General features: G+C 41.1%; 2 protein-coding genes across 6 annotated transcripts in view; both read left to right on the plus strand.

The window, feature by feature from the left end:
• The window catches only part of LOC128734814 (uncharacterized), a 28277-nt gene extending 27502 nt beyond the window's left edge, over positions 1 to 775 (plus strand). For all 5 annotated transcript variants that reach the window (XM_053829174.1, XM_053829172.1, XM_053829175.1 and 2 more), the window contains exon 5: positions 4 to 775. In XM_053829174.1, the coding sequence (XP_053685149.1) occupies positions 4 to 669 (666 nt within the window). In that variant the 3' untranslated portion in view covers positions 670 to 775. The remainder of the gene's footprint in view (positions 1 to 3) is intronic.
• Positions 776 to 16131: 15356 nt separating this feature from the next.
• The window catches only part of LOC128733818 (uncharacterized), a 135490-nt gene continuing 134307 nt past the window's right edge, over positions 16132 to 17314 (plus strand). Inside the window, exon 1 of the mRNA XM_053827628.1 lies at positions 16132 to 16985. The gene's annotated coding sequence lies outside the window, so the exon portion shown is untranslated. The remainder of the gene's footprint in view (positions 16986 to 17314) is intronic.

A 17314-nucleotide genomic window follows, 5' to 3' on the forward strand; every position in this document is an offset into this window, starting at 1 on the left:
TAGGTATTCCAAAGCCCAAAGGGACAGGTGGAAGTTACGTTACAACTGTCCGATTATACCGATGTCAATTTTGACCGAAAACAGTCCGCCGAGGATCTGTCATTTAACATTGATGGACCGTATTCACCTACCTCTTCTTCGTGTTCTACCCCGAGTGCTACCAGTCCAGCCTGCGCATCGCCAAGTCCGAACTCAAGTTCGCGCAAAAATCGATTCAGTTTCAAACGTATGGTAAAGAGTGTTAAAAACAAGGATAAAAACCACAACGGACTCTGTCTGAAAATATCCACCGCCAAGATTCGCTGTGGAATCAAGGTCAAAGAAGAGTTCGAAGCGGTAAACGAGAAAATCTACATGAAGACGACGGTGCTGGAGCACGAAATACTATCGGCAACGTGGAAATCGGAACCATTCCGGCCGACGCTCTCCACCCGCTGGAACCAGGAAGAGTGTACCATTGTCCTACCGCTAAGCAGCGAGCACAGCCTGGACCACGTATCGATTCGAGTTGCTCTGGCAGCAAAAAACAAACTAGGCAAAAAAGTATATCTAGGACAGTTGTTCCTGGGACCAAACGCACCTAACACCAATTCCATCAAGCAGGACCAGTGGCGAAAAATGGTGGCCTACAAAGGGTCGCCCATTTCGGCGTGGCATAGTTTTGAGTAATTCTAGAGCAGAGCTTTTAATGTATTGATTCGCGTTAGGCATTTGACTGTTGTGATGGAAGTTGAAATCAACATTTTGTTATGGATTTTCTGTGTCATAAAATAAAGTAAAGAAATATATTATGTATATTTATTAATACAATATGCCATTCTTTTACTGATTTATATACTTAACTATACGCAACTGATTTCTCACTGATACTTTTATATGCATTGAAATCCATGATTTTATCCATCCAACTTTATTGTGAAAAAAAAGTTACAAATAAATCGTTTAAAATGCCAGCCCATTGCCAGCTACAACTTTTTTCAACTTTCTGGGAATCTTGAAGCTATCCACGAATGAAGTAATTTTATTATGGTTTCAACCAAGCGGAACCTCTAGTTAGCCAGACCCAGTGCCGTTGTACGAAACAAGAAATATTCAGACGGTATAATATCTGGGAAATACAGTGGGTGGGGTAGACCTTGAGTATTTTCGGCTGTATTTTAACGGGTTGGACAAAGTGAGTCCGAGTATTGTCATGGTGTAGACTTACTTTTTCGTGCCTCTGCTTGTAAAATGTCCGTTTCCCCTAATACTCGGCTCAATCGCATCAATTGAGATTGATACCATCGCTCCTTGATAGTTTCCAAACTTCCATCACCAACATATCCAGACAAAAACAAGAGGCCCTTTCAGAACAACATTTTGGCCTGAAAAATCGAGAAATCGAAGGCAGCAAATCTGTTATTACTTATCACAAAAATTCCGGCCGATTATATTGAAATCTCCGGACTTTCGGGAGCAAGTGAATTTAAAATCAAACTGAAAATTGGATTAGAAATTAGACTTCAAACGGGACTAGAAATTAGAATTGAAATGGGACGTGTAATCGGACTTGACAAAGGGTGTTGAATTAGACTTGAATTTGGACTAATTTGCGCTTTGAGCTTTATTTCTACTTGAACTGGAAATTGGATGTAAAATTGGATTTGAAATTGACCTCAAATTTGAACTTATGCTCGTACTTACTTTACTTTAGTGGCAACGATCCGTTACCGATCCTGCGCCGAACGTTTTATGGTTCTCCAGTACCGTCGGTCTGGGGCTGCCGTTCTCCAATCCCCACGAACGCCAGCTGAACGTGCATCGTCTTCTACAGCACACGCCCACCGGATGCGGGGTCTGCTTCGGAGTCTACAGACTCTTCCTGGTTCTCTGCTGAAAATAGCTTTGATTACTCTTTCATCGGGCATTCTGGCCACGTGTCCAGCTCCGCAGCCTGCCACATTACACTACCTTTACTATATCAGTATATTTGTATACTTGGTACAGCTCGTGATTCATGCCACACTCCATTTTCCATTTTGCCACCAAGCATAGATCGCAGAATTTTACTCTCAAAAACCTCAAGCACTCGTCGATCAGCTTCCTCTAGCGTCCCTGATTCGTGTCCGTAAAGGGCCACCGGGAGGATTAGTGTTCTGTAGAGCGCTAGTTTAGTGCGAATTTGCAAACTACGGGACTTCAGCTGGCTACGTAATCCGTAGAAAGCCCGATTCGCGGCTGCAACTCGTCGTTTCACTTCGCGGCTTACATCGTTGTCACATGTCACGAGTGCACCAAGGTATATAAATTCCTCCACTACTTCATATCGTTCCCCATCTAACTCCACCTCGGCACCTACACCACTTGGGCTCCCACGTTCCCTACCAGCAACCATGTACTTCGTTTTGGCGGTGTTAATGGTAAGTCCCAATCTCTCCGCTTCCCTTTTAAAAGGACTGAAGGCCTCTTCCACTGCTCTACGGTTGATTCCGATGATATCGACGTCATCCGCAAAACCAAGAAGCATGTGAGATTTTGTGATGATAGTTCCATTCCTTTCCACGTTTTCCCTTCGTAATGCACCTTCCAAGGCAAAGTTGAATAGCAGGTTAGAGAGTGCATCCCCTTGCTTTAGTCCATCCAACGTCACGAAAGTAACTGATGTCTCACCCGCTATTCTAACGCATGATTTGGATCCGTCCAGCGTCGTACGAATCAGCGTAACTAGTTTCGTCGGAAAACCATGTTCTAGCATTATCTGTCACAGCTCATTTCGTTTAACTGAATCGTACGCCGCTTTAAAGTCCACAAACAGATGGTGTGTCTGCAAGTTGTACTCCCGGAACTTGTCTAGCAACTGACGCAGGGTAAACATCTGATCCGTCGTGGAGCGACCCTCACAGGATACGGAAAAGCACCATTTAGGCAGAATTGAGCAATGTAATTCCTCGATAGTTTTTACACTCCAGTCGATGTCCCTTTTTGAAAACGGGACTAGAAATTAGAGTTGAATTGGACGTGCAATCGGACTTGACATAGAGCGTTATATTAGACTTGAATTTGAACTAATTTGAGCTTTGAGTTTTATTTCTACTTCAACTGGAAATAGGATTTTAAATTGGATTTGAAATTGAGCTCAAATTTAGATCGATTTGAATTAGAAATCTTACTTGGAATTAGACATGAAATCACACTTGAAAGAGAATTTGAAATTTTCATTTGAAATTGGACTTGATACTGAAATTGAATTGGGCTTGAATTGGACTTGAAATTGGATTTGAAATCAAACTTTAAATTGAATAAGAAATTTAGTTTGAACTTATGCTCGTAATCGAACTAAAATTGGACTTGAGATTAAACTAGGAATTACATTTGAAATTGGACTTGAAATTGGAATTTAAATCAGATATGAAATTAAGCATAAGCATAAGCATAAGCATAAGCATAAGCATAGGATACCGCTCGTGTGCTGCTACTCCGTTATTGACCAAGACCGATGAAAATTGCAAAATGATGGCTGGAAAAAGCATACTTGGGACAGCACGCTATTCCTCATTGTGCAACCTTATCAGGTCCCTGCATGCTGATCAATACCGACGCCGGCCACGTCCGAATGCGGGTCCTGGTGGGATGGAAAGGAATGTTAGTCCAATACTTGTTGCTACTAAAGACCAGGGAATCCTCTGCATCTTCACAAGTATTTCGGGAAAGGAATTGTTGTTAGTAGATGGGCGGAGCTAGATGGATAATGTAAGTATGTAAGCATCAGTCATATGAGACTAAGCTGGATATTCGAAAATTTTCTTGTAAAGTCAGTAACTACGAAAATTAAGATATAAAAAATACCTTTTTAACAAATTTAATACAATACCAATGGTGCTTATATACAACCATAATTTAATTTATATAGAAAAATACTATGCACATGCGAGATTTACGGCTCAAAAACCACGTAACAACTTGAACTTATCCGCGATCAGGGAAATCAAGGATAATGAAACGAGCCAATATAGTCCCTAAGTTGATAAGCATTTCCTCTTACCAACGCTAATATGCAGAGATATAGCGCCCTACACGCTTTTTAAATCAGATATGAAATTAGACTCAAAATTGGCCTTAAAATCGGATTGCAATTGCAATTGCAGACTTGAAATTTATTTTTTAATAACTTTTTTGATGGGGCTTTCAACCGGTGGTTGATCCGCCCCAAACATGGACTTGAAATTGCACTTGATATTAAATGCTATAGGAGGCTTAAATTTAGACATTGACACAATATTAGACACGAGGTATTACTTGAAATTGGGATTGACATAATTTGTATTATTTTCTCATACGGTTACCCTCTTTTCGGATCTTTTTTCCTCTTTCCAGTTCTGTTTTTTCACTTTTAGTTTTATTTGATTTTTTATGTACATTTTTCTTGCTTATTTGTCTCACTTTTATTTTTTTCATTCCGTTTTTTCTGTTTGTCTCGCGTCTTTCTTTCTATATGTTGCATATTACCGTTGCATGTTTTCCCTTTTTTCTTCATTTCCTAATCAATTTTTTTTATTTTCTGTCTTGTTTTTCCTTCAATTTTTCACTCATTTTCTGCATTTTTCTCTCTCGTTTTTTATCATTTTCTTCTCTACTATCATGTTTATTCGTTTTTAGCTCCCTTTTTTCTCTTTGCTTTTAGGTTTTTGGATCAACAATCAGGAGCTTTAAGTTGACACAATTTATACGAACTTGAAGGCAGCCTTCGATAAAGTTAATCACCATATCCTGCAAGCTAAACTTAACCATCTGGGTCAAGTGTCAACAAACCTTATCGATTAATTCAGGTCGTACCTGACTGATCTTCGACTGTACGTAAAATTGGGCTCAATAGAATCAGAAGAATTCCTCAATCGTTCAGGTGTCCCACAAGGCAATAATTTAGGGCCGTTACTGTTTATCATATTTTTCATGTGTCCATGTCCGCCGGTCCGGCAAAACAAAGGGATGAAACCAGAGATCTCAACTGCTGACGGTTACCCGCCATGGCTTTTACCTGTCGCCAGGATAGGTTCTCATCTACAGCCCGGATGTCGTTGGCTAAGCTCCGTCGCCATGAGCCTCTGGGTCTGCCTACGCTGTCCTTGTGGATTCCAATCAAGTGCTTCTCTGCAAACCTCGTTCGCTCCTAATTTTTGTGGCTATATCAGTATTGGTACCACCATCAGGCGTAGTTTGGTTACCAAGATATTGAAAGGCGTCTACCTGCTCTATTTGTTGTCTCGCTACTGTGAAGTTGGTGGAATTATTAGTGTTCACTACCAGGAAGGAAAACAAGGAAAATGCACCCGATTTAATCCCAAGTCACATGGTTTTACTTGAGTTTTGTAAAGGTCTTATTGCAGGATTAGTCATCACCTATAGTTTTAACGGGTGGCAATTAAAATTTGGGAATTTTTTTCTCAAGCTGTCAAAAAAACACAAAGATACATGAAAAAGATCAGATTTACCGAAATTGAAGATACATTATCCATTGTTGAAAAAGAATTGGTGTACATTTGGAAACGGTCCGTAATCGGCTGTTCGGCGAAGCTTTCGTTCGACGTCAAAACAGGAGCGTTGTACGACCGTCATGTCAACTTTGCGAATGCATCTCTTGATTCTACCAATCAACTGTTTGCAATTCGTTGCTCTCCAGTTATTTTTGTACACCAACGAACTCAAAATCCCAAAGAAATCTTCGATTGAGCACTGAGACACATTTTTTGGGTCGTGGTTTTTAGGTACAAATGGGATGGAATGTGTATTTAGGCACGATTGAACGATTGTGTTTCATTGGCGTAATGCGATGATGCTCTATGCGTCCAAAACGCATATTGTCCTTCCGCTTGATGTTTTTTGTAGAAACAGATTCTTTTCGGTACAGTATTATATGTGTTCGGTGCGCTCCGAGCGGCCCCGGGCCAAAACACGACGACGTAGGATAGACGCAAACAAAATTTTCACTGACCGATAATTTTTACTGAGCAGCAGCAGCTGATATGGCACACCTACATGGTATTGTGGAAGGCACCCGCTACCGTTCATAAGTTTTTACCGTATCGCACCAAGCAGTTATTTAGGTTCTTTTACTTTGCGAGCGATACCGTGCCAGCTTACATTAGCCGGCACCTGCTAAAGCACGGCTAGAGCACGGGGCCCGAACGTTCTGACAACTCAGTCACGTAACCGAATGAACGAATAAGAAAGAAAGCAAAGAACGAAATCATGCAAGTCGTCGTTGGTACCGTGCTCATCGGTGCCTAGCCGAAGACAAAGCTCCTCGATCGGGTTCTTGCGTTGTCGGGGAGCGTGCCAATATGTAGCAACGCCAGTGCGTTCTATTACCAAAAGCACCCGCTGCCTTGCGTATCTGGACGGGTAGCAGCCGTGCCGTACCGGACGGTGTTTATAACAAGTGTATAATTTTGTATTTTATTACTTTTATGCACGAACGAGAAACATGATACTTTTATTCACTATTTTGCGCACACACTTTTGCGAAACACTTGTACATCATGATAAAAAAGAGAGCTAGTACTATGGCTAGATCTCTTTTTCATCTGCCTCACTGAATGAATATACCTGTGTGTGGAAGCCAGAATGTTAGCCTTTCAAATGATTATTATGTTTTCTACAACTATTTGCCACTTTCGGAAATATTGTGGCATGAAAAAGTACTATTTTTCGGCAAAAAAGTCATTAAACTAACATGAAGCGTCAAAATATTGTTATGATATTATGACAAAACGATATGTTTTGAAAATAGTGACAAGTCTCTAGCACATAGTGGGCCTTCAAAATCCCATCAAAAAAAGTTAAATGGATTTTTTTTTAGTTTTCAGATGTTGTTCATACAAAAAATGTTGTTGATCGTTTATTTGAAGAGATTGATCCAAAGTGTCTTCGGCAAAGATTTTCAAAATTTTATTTTTTGCAAGGATGCTGTAGAAGCCATATTGTTGTATCAAATCGTTGAATAACATTTTTATCACCTTTTTAAGTGGATTAATCAAAAATTCATTCATGCTAAAAGTGGCTTTTGATGACATACAACAACTTTGCTATAGATAGTATGGCATTTTATTTACGTTTTTCCACTTAATAATCAGAGGGGTTGTGTACAAGACACGACCGCATATGTGACGCAGGACTACGTAAGTCTCTTTGTAGTGATAGTAGCATGTATCCATGCTTGTAATCATTCGATTCTACATATATACATGCTATATGCAATATATATATACATGCTACATGCGTTGTATATAACATTTATCGAAGTAACATTGAATACGTTCAATCCAACACAGATTTTCCAACACAGATTTTCCAACACAGATATCAAATTCGCCTAGGTTTAATCGTCTCGCAGTAAAGAATTTGCGATCTGTTAGGACAACGAACTTGTGTCTTTTTTCTGGCACACTTCCCTAACACAGACATCAAATTGGACTACGTTTAATCGCATTCGTAAGAAATCTGTTGGCAATCGTTGCCAATCGTTTGGTGTAAGAATATTGAAAATCGGTCGGGAAACCACTAAGCTGTTAGCGTTCAAAACCTGACCACTTTTCAAGAAAGATTTTTTGGAATTATCCCCTGTACCAGCTACCTTCCTGAAAGACGTAGTCGTACTGTGCATCTGCCCACTCGACCACACTGGCAACCGATCAGTTTCACGCTACCGCTTATTTCTCAAGTATCGTGTCAAACATACCTTTATACACTTCAGGCAAAACCTTACGATGTAGTATAAATAACAAGATGCCACAAAACCCACTAAAGAAACGTTATAGAACTTAGAATTGTTACTTGGGGGGAAACGAACACGTATGTAGATAAAACAACCGTAGTACGTGACCTTGGGGTTATGCTAGACTCTGAATTGAATTTTCGGGATCTTTACAGTCACATTATTGACCGAAGTTTTTGGAGTGTCTTATTGCCAAATCTCGACGAAATCTTGGGTTCATTCTCCGCGTCTTAGCTGAGTTCCGCGATCCATACTGCCTGTGCGCTTTGTACTTCAGTCTTGTTCGATCTATCTTGGAAACAGCAGCTATTGTGTGGAGCCCGTTCCGTAGCATTTTAACAGCTAGAAGCGAAAGATCCAATCATCCAATGGTACGGCTGCCGTGCGAAGCACAATACCGTCTCTTGGAAATGGACAACCCTTGAAAAGCGGCGAAACATCCAAAGAACGATCTTCGTCGGCAAAGTTCTACTGGAAGAAATCGATGCACCTTGGATTCTTATTAGAATAAACCTCAATGTACACCCACGCCATCTCCGACACTGGAATATAACAATAATTAAGTTAAAAGTATTAAAAAGTAAATGCGAATCGTTTCGTATATATGATAACAAATTCCATTTGTACTTAGCGGATTGACGAAAAATAATAAATTTCCCAGTAGCGGAAGCTGATCCATTTTGGGGAAAAAATTATTTATTATGTAAAATATAAGAAAGTGTTGAATGTCGAAATATTTATGAACAGCTCCATTCAACCGTAGAAATATCACAAACCAAAAAATAATTCCATTATATTATACAATAGAAAACCCGTCTATCGTACCTTTTTGATACAGACATCTCCAATCAATTCCCATATAGCCCTAGCTGTGCTGGCGGCCGGCCAAATGGAAATAAATAAAAAAAAAATCTCCAATCAATTACCAACAATTTCCTCGGATCCAATCAATTTCGCCCTTGATTAGTTAGTCGCGATGCTCACGTTGCTCAGACACAGTGCCGCGCCGGTGAGGCACTTGACAGACAGGGCGACTAGCTGTGGAAAACATAGTTCCACAGCAATCACTGAACGTATAGTCATAGTTCCGCTGACTTGGTTCGTTGGTAGCACAAGCACTAAACAGAGCAACCGAAACCATTAGACGGACTCATAATAAAACTGATCTTTGTCTGATGTCTGATGTGTCAAGGAAATCGAAAATGAAAACGTCACTCGAAGACAAGAAAAAAAAGTAAAAGTACATAAAAGTTTACGCGTAAGATATGCCATAGAAAAAAATTTCGCTGATTCCATAAGCTTGACAAAACCCAGAGGTGTCACCAATCTGCTCAAACCGGTCAGTTAGATGGGGCTTCCGCGCGCGCTGACCCACCGCACCATGTCGTCGGCCGTTTTATTTTCGGCTTGATGGCTTCTTCCGGTAGCCGGTTGCGTTTGAGAGAGAAATTTGTGAACAACACGATCGTGTCGCTTTCGGAAGTTTATTGCTAACCGAGAAAAAACAAAACCACCAAGTGCAGTTTTATTAAGGTCAAATTGTTGTGGTAGATTTAATTGCAACCTTTTTAATTAAATTAAATGCTTGCGTAGTTTCGGATATGCTAAGTTACGGCGAGGAAGCAGATTAGGCAATGGTAAAGCAAGCATTACCGAAAATTGTAAGCGAAAGTTTGGGGTGGTTGATTGTGTAATGATGGTGACAACGTAACATTGCGCAGCAATGTTATCTAATTACAATATTTCTTTTACATGAAGATTTCTTGCTTCTAACATAACAGATTGTTGGTATAATCCGAAGTCAAAAATGGGTTGATGCTGTCATGGCAAAACAAACACACATCACAGTTGCACTTCCGTGATTGATCTGAACTAGTGAAGTTGCAAAGAGAACCACACAGGTAGCATTTTGAGATGATTTACTATCTTCAATGTACAACAATTCAGATTCAGGCAGATCAATAACGGCGCCGGCCACGACCTCGCGGTTATTAGGAAAGGGAGGGATTGTTAGTTCAACATTCGCTGTTTGAGGCCGAGTTTGCCTCTACACCTCGGCGAATACCACGGGAAGGATATTTGTGTTAGAATAACAGCAATGGTCAGATCTGGATTCACGGTGCTAACTGTGACAACTGTGATGCGATCGGAAAGCTCCCCTGATAGCCATAATCAGTTGTTTGTTCATTTTGCTTGCGAAATAATGATGATTAAAACAGACCCGCCCTGACCTGCCGATTCGATCGCAGAGAGAAGAGCTTGAATTCTTGGAACTTCTCCAGTTATCGCTTCGGTAATGAGAACTACGAAACTAATTTTATACCTGACCCCCGCTCGTCAGATCACCCCCTCACGAGCGATGTTGAACAGTATACAGGATAAGCCGTCTTAACCCTCGCCGCGTCTCGAAGTGGCTCGAGAGTGTATGCGAGATGCGCACGAACACATCACTCGATCCAATGTAGCTCTGATCAGTCACGTCATTTTATCCGCAAAACCGTGCTCGTGCATTATCTATCATAGCTGGTTTCAATCGACTGTATCGTATGCTGCTTTGAAGTCAATAAAGATATGATGCATGAGTGCGTTTTACTTCCGGCATTTCTGCAAGATCTATCGGATGGTAAGTTACGCGAGTCCCTATAAACCCCAGCTGATAATTCCCTACGAATATCATATGCCATGGGTCATATGCCGCGATAGTTGCAGCAGTCGAGCCGATCACCCTTTTTGATGATGGGACAAACCATTCCGCCTATCCATTCCTTCGGTAGCTTCTCTTTCTCCTAAATCTAGGGTATAACCCAGTCGTATTTCAACAGTAACTAATAATATGAGCCTTATTTCGCCTGTAACGAAAACGCCATCTTCACAAGACCAGTGGCAACTAGACAATGAACTCTAGTTTCAGCGATTCACCGTCAAGTGCAATTGAATGTTGTATGTAAGTTTCGTAAAATACTTGAATGAAATCGAATGGTCAAGGCTTGTAACCAGTGTTACGAAGCCCGCACTCGTGTGATCTAATTTTCTCACACGCGCGTGCTCGTTCTAATGAACAGATCGGCATGAGTATCTCTTTCGGACACTCTTTTTTATTTGTTCATGCCATACAGCATTTGCAGCACAAATGAAGCAAAATCTTTTCAGCAATATCAGGGAAATCACAAAATTTACGGTGGAGTGGATGTCTGACAACTTGGTAAAAATCCTTAAGAAAGGAGACCCAGCTGAATGTGAAAGCAAATCACCTTTCCGACCAACCACGCATTCACAATTTAGACATGAAACCCGTTCTCTGTGCTTGGGGCTTCGGTGCTCTGTGCATTTCTTCACTACTTCCTGTTGATCTTCCCCATCCTTCGCTGGGTTTATACTTGCCTACACTGCCGCTACTCGCATAACAGTCCCATTTTCTATGGAGTTTCCTAATAAATGGGACTGTTATGCACGTAGCGGCAGTATACTGGTACGTCCCGTTGAAGTTCCAGCTGACAGTTTCGGCGTTGTGCCTGTCGTATTATTAATGTTGATGCACTTAAGAACCTTTTACTGCTGGATTGGGTTACATTATTGGACAAGATCGATGTGGATGATATGCCATAGCGGCTTCGCGATGCACTTGGCTGAACGAAAATCTAATGTCAATTAGACCTCCTTCAAAGCCTGCCTGGAGTAATAGTGAGCTGCACAGATTGAAAAGACACCGATACGCAAAGCAGAGCCTACTTCATAATCATCGTACACCGCAGAATAAACCCGCTTTCAAATATGTCAGCATACCGTAGGCTAAATAGTTCTCTCTACAAATCATACGTACTGCGAACGCAATTCAGATTGGAAATTAATCCAAAAAACTTTTGGACATTCGTAAACTCCAAGAGGAAAGGATCTTCGATTTCGTCTAGTGTGATCTAGGGCGGAATGGAATCAACAATTGTTATCAAACCTTGTGAATTGTTTGCTGACCATTTTTCTTCTGTGTTCACCAGTAGATGTACCACACAGTCTAATGTTAAAATAGCTGCATCAGGTGTCCCCGATGGTGCTGTCTGGATATTTTCGGCATCACACCCGATGTGGTCATTTCTGGTGCAAAAAAATTGAAGAGCTCCTTCTTACTCACCTGGTCCCGATGGTGTTCTGGCTATTATTTTCCGGCACTGCACTACTGTTCTTGCCAGATCTCTCCCTAGAAGGGATGAGATTGTGCCAAAGTTCATGTAATTTTAATATTACTAATTTTCATTGTAACTAAACCATCTTTCTGGCAGTTGTTAATTAAACATTGATGTATATATTGACAAGCTTTGAATCAACATAATCGCTAAATTGTGTGTATAACAAGCTAGAGAACCAAAACCTACGCTTTTTTGGTCCAATGGTACCCCGGCAGACGGTAGTCTTTCTTAATCTCATGAACCGACTTTACAGAAGTTAGAAGGAGGCGGAGGTAGAAAATAGAAAAGTATAAAAAAATTCAAAGTGCTATTTTATAAATTTTTGACAAAGTTTCTTTAGAAGCTGCTTAGCGCTTTATACAGCGATCTCAAGGTAACTTTGAAGTTTGGTTAATGACAGGTAAAACTGCGTAACAAGCTATAGATCCATAGACATAAAGCTTGTTAACCTTCCTTAGACACCATTATCCGAACTTTTAGTTACTTTCAAATTGTGTGTTGAACTTTCAAGCTGCATGTGGAACTTTCAAGTTGCTACAGATATTAACGGTACTTTATTGAGAATGAAGTTCGGTTTACAAACGTAGTATCTGGTTGTTCAGAAAGAAAGTTCTGCGGAACTAAATTTGAACCAAATATGAACTACCAAGTTCGTTCCTTAAGTGAAATTCGAACTTTTGATTGCTTGGGGTTCGACCAATATTATACTGCTGGCCAGGGGCGTAGCCAGAAATTTTTCTTAGGGAGGGTTTTACAAAAAAAATTGACATAGCCTAACCTTAAGGAGTTTATTCAGGAAATGGGGAATTATTTCATTCATCATAAACTATAGGTTTATACTCCGGGTTCTTCATTAGACAAAAAAAAAATAAATTGATATAAAAGGAGGTAATTGAAATTGAAATTGAAAATTGTTGAAATTGCGCCTCCCAGTTGACATCGTGTTACGTTGTATATTCAAATCTTGGCTGGGAGAGACTATTAGAGTCAATAGGATCGAGTCCCTTCCAGGCGCGTCAAAAGTCGAGACAAGTTGACAGCTTAACCTGCTTGCTTTTCAATATCGGCCTTGAGAAGATGATCCGGCGAGCAAAATCGAAACGAGAGACTCAATTTTCAGTGTAGCGAACTTCTTGGCTACGCAGATGACTGCCTCATATTGTAGCCCGAAAATTTCGCAACGGAGGAGGCCATCTGCGCTAGACTGAAAGCGGAGGCTAGTAGGATTGGGCTAAAAGTAAATGCGTTACAGTCCAATGGGATCGCTGGTGGCCGCGGTTAACACAAATAAGGAGATCTTGCGGCGCGTTGAAGCAAAAAATCGAGTCTGCTTTGCCCTTAGCAAAACGCTTCCATCCACTAGTAAACGATAGCCACCGTACGATGCTGACAAAGTACATAGCCCTTAGTAGACCGGTAGTTTTTATGGATTTGACGATACTCACAGAGGACATGCCCGCACTTGCGGACGATATTTCACGGAGTAAAAGCTGGAAGCGGGGAGCGGCGGAGGTACACTAGAATCTCTTCCCAAACAGCACACTTTAGGTTGAAGTAACCGAATTACGACTGAAATTAGTCATATTTCGGTTACCAAAACAACTTTATAACAACCGTGCTAGTAGGGTTCTTACGTCCATTTATTTTACGTGATTTCCTTTTGCGTCAATATTTTTACGTACGGAATTTGAATTGGTACCGTCTCGTTTTACGTCTAAAATTTGAATTGACGTCCCCCCTTTTTATGGTCGATTGTTCTTGCGTTCCATAATAGTGGTCGTAAAACGAGATTTGCGTGTATATGAATCACGAGCAGCAGACACAACTTGGGGAGATTACCATCGGACATCTGGCGAAGCATACGGTAAACTGCGGTGGACCGGTCATAAGGAAAACGGTTCTATTTAACAACCCCCCGGGCACCCAGAACAGAGGGACCCTACGTGCGAGATGGCCCAACTTGGTCTTGCGATTTGCGCCTTCCGAAACACCTGGGAAATAGGTGACGAGTAACCCAAGATTGAGTTGCATGCAGTCGACTAGTTGAAACAGCACGAGGTCTATGCTACTGACGACGACAACGAGGATCGTACAACTAGTCCCGTAAATTTTCCTGTGCTCTAAGCAATTGGTAAAAATTTCAAGCTTCAAAGTGTAGAACAAATTTTCGTCTGGGGGGGGGGGTGGTTCCCTGTCGCAATTCATATAGATAATGATAAAGTTGTCAGATGACTCAAGCAAAACTAAATTACATACATATACAAATATTGTGTGTAATGTGTAACGTGGCTCTTAACGGTAGAGACAAAGTGGAAACTGCAGGTCTTTGCTACATTATTCAGACTTGGTGGCCTCACACTTGAATCTCTAATTAAGAAGTTCATCATCGAAGTCACCAGCGCTCGATAAAAACCGAACTTCGGAAGCGTAGAAGAGGGTGCATTTGACGTACCTTGATTCCCAAGGAAAGAGCAAAACGGCAGACTCGGTGGGTCGTGATGGCGTATTATAGCAAAGATATTCAAACTATCGTTAATACGAAACACTTCTGGCAGCAGGTGAAATCCATGAGGTGACCATCGACATTGGAGTATGCTGACTTCATCATGCGGACATTGACGCATAACTTAACGAACTTTTTCCAGAATTCATCTGTGTGCACCTGTGATGATATTCACGCTTTTTAAGGATAATTTGCATACCGTTAATTTGCGATCGGGAGTTTATTACTGCCGGATGAGGTTAATAAGAGACGAGTTAGCAATGTTGGCGACGATGTGTCGCGGTCAACAAGATCATTGTCAAATGGTCGACAGTGTTCCTTAGCATGAATTTCAATGCATGGATTTGGTTGAAACTACTGAAGAATTTTTTTTTACTAATTGAATCAGTCGCTCCCAATTACCGCCAAAATGCGACGATGCAAATGAGTTAAAGATTCTGTTGTTTGCGATCCTGGTGAATTCGATCGGGATTTTATTTTATTCATTTCATTTTAAAATATTAATTTTGCTTATACACTCAAGTGGCTTTTTACATGAAGAGTACGTTTCGCGTAGATCGAAACCACGTAAATTGTGCAATTTGCGCGAAAAAACTGGATGAATTCCGAAATTCTCATAGAAAACGCGCAAATTTTGAAATTCGTGTAAAGAAATCCCGTAAAGTTTAAAACTACGCGTAAAAATAGAAATTCACCTATACAAATTAGACCTATTCAATAAAAAGTTCATTATGGGGCCATCCAGATACCACGTGGACAGAAAAATACCAATTTTCAACCCCCCCGTCCCCCTCCGTGGAGTTCTATTGAGTTGTTTCTAATTTCTATTGCATGAAAAAAAAACTTGTCCACGTGGACATTTTCCGTACCACCTCCCCCCCTTCCGTGGACAAGCGTGGACATTTTCATACCCCCCCACCCCCCTCTAAGCTGTCCACGTGGTATGTGGATGGCCCCTATGATCATTTTGTGTTATTTATTTCATCTATCTACTAGCTACTCTTTCCAATTGAAATTATGGATTTACCCATGTTTGATGCAACATTGAAATCAGACAAGAAACCCTTCTGGAATTACAAATTCGAACATTATTTTAACCACTTCGTTCCACCGTCACATTCTCATTTCTTCCACCTACCCGACTGGCATGCAAAACATTGCGTGCATATTCTCAAGATCACGATTAAAATTAAAATCGCATCGATGTCAACACGATTACTTCTCACCTTTTGCAGAAACTGGTTGCTCGCTCCCCATTCGAACCATACAAGTTAACTACACATGTGTAGCGCAGTGGGGAGGGGGGAGCTTCTAGCGGTGGTCCCCCAATGGATGTTCGAAACTCGAATCTCTCGCCGATCACCGCCGGGTATTCGTTCTCTGTTTACGTTCCTCCGATGATAAAAATTCGAACAAGACAGCAGCCTCTCAGCAGCAGCAGCAGCAGCACCAGCATCGGCAGCAGCACATGACGTCCGATCGGAAGCGGTCTCGTGGAGCATGTTGGCGCTGATGCTGATGGTACAAAGCGCGAGAATGCATTTTCGAACTTTCCCACATCCGCACGCCGCTGTTCCGCGATCTCCACCGTACGGCGGCGGCGGAAGATGCGCGAGCGAGAGTATCACTTGTTCAGTCTAAACCGAGCACCGAGTCAGTCGGTCGGTAACTTTCGAGAGGAACGGTTGTGATTTGACGGTTTGACGGCTTGGTGTGCGCTGCGTTGGATCCGTCCATCCCAGCTCGGTTCATTGCATCGGGCTGCGCGCTTTTCGCGAGGATCTATCGAGTGGGTTTTTGCGCGGCGTTGTATTATGGCCTCTGCGACTTGTGCAAGTTTTTATTTATAACCGATTTTTTTCTTTTGAATATATGCGGCTGTGTTTTTTGGTTTCGGAAACAACAATAACAACGTGCGCCAAAATTTTTTGTGGGTCAGATAACGCGTGTGATCGTGCGAATAAATTGTACGAGAACGAAACGAAAAAAATAAAAAATAAATAGGAGCAACAACTAGATAAAAAAGAAACGGGATGCTGTGTGTGGAAAATCAGTGCAACCGACCGGTGTGTGGCAGTTTTATGTCTGTTCTCGATTTAGCAATTTTTGGAAAATTTTAGATTAGGTTAATTCCATTAATCCCGAACTGGTTGCGGTTCGTGTGGGGGCGGTTTTCGCATTGGCTGAGTGGAATTGGACCAGCAACATTACGAATAAGGAGAATCACGTTTGCTGTCAGCATTTTAGATACATAAATTTTGTGCATAGTCGAAGAAGGAAAGTGAATTTCAAGTCGATTTAAATTTAGCTTGGGCTGCGATAAATAGGGCAGCGGGCCTCATGAGAGCGTTGGGAATATCATTAGAGGTGCAGTTTGCTATGAAAAAGTCGTAAAAGCGAGTACAAATTAAACAACCTTAACGATTCTCGGTGGTTATTGGTGATAGTTAAATGAACCAAAGAGAAGCAGAAAATTGTTAACTTGTTTGTTAGTACATAAACGGGTTGGTGTAATTTGACGGTGTTGCAAGAGGAAATTTACATTCTGCTGGTAAGTAACAAGTTGAGAGATTAGAAACATTGTTGCTGTCTCTAATTAAATGTTATTTCTGCTTGATGAAATAAGTTTCGGAGTGTTTATGTTCTATATCTATAAAAAAATATGTTTTAAAAGTATATGCTTGAATGCAGCTGGAGGCTCCCAAACATGTCAGTTTCTTAGTTTATTTCAAAACTGTAAGCGCTTTTTTCTCGAAACCGTGTTCTTCAAGATCGCTGGCACGACTGCGCAAAATATATTCAAAATATTTATTCAACCTAATTAATTTTTTGTAACTAATACACAACACGAGGCATTGCCCGTCGAAAATTTAAATTGCC

This window comes from Sabethes cyaneus, chromosome 2 (genome assembly GCF_943734655.1).
Source record: "Sabethes cyaneus chromosome 2, idSabCyanKW18_F2, whole genome shotgun sequence".
Classification (NCBI taxonomy): Eukaryota; Metazoa; Arthropoda; class Insecta; order Diptera; family Culicidae; genus Sabethes; species Sabethes cyaneus.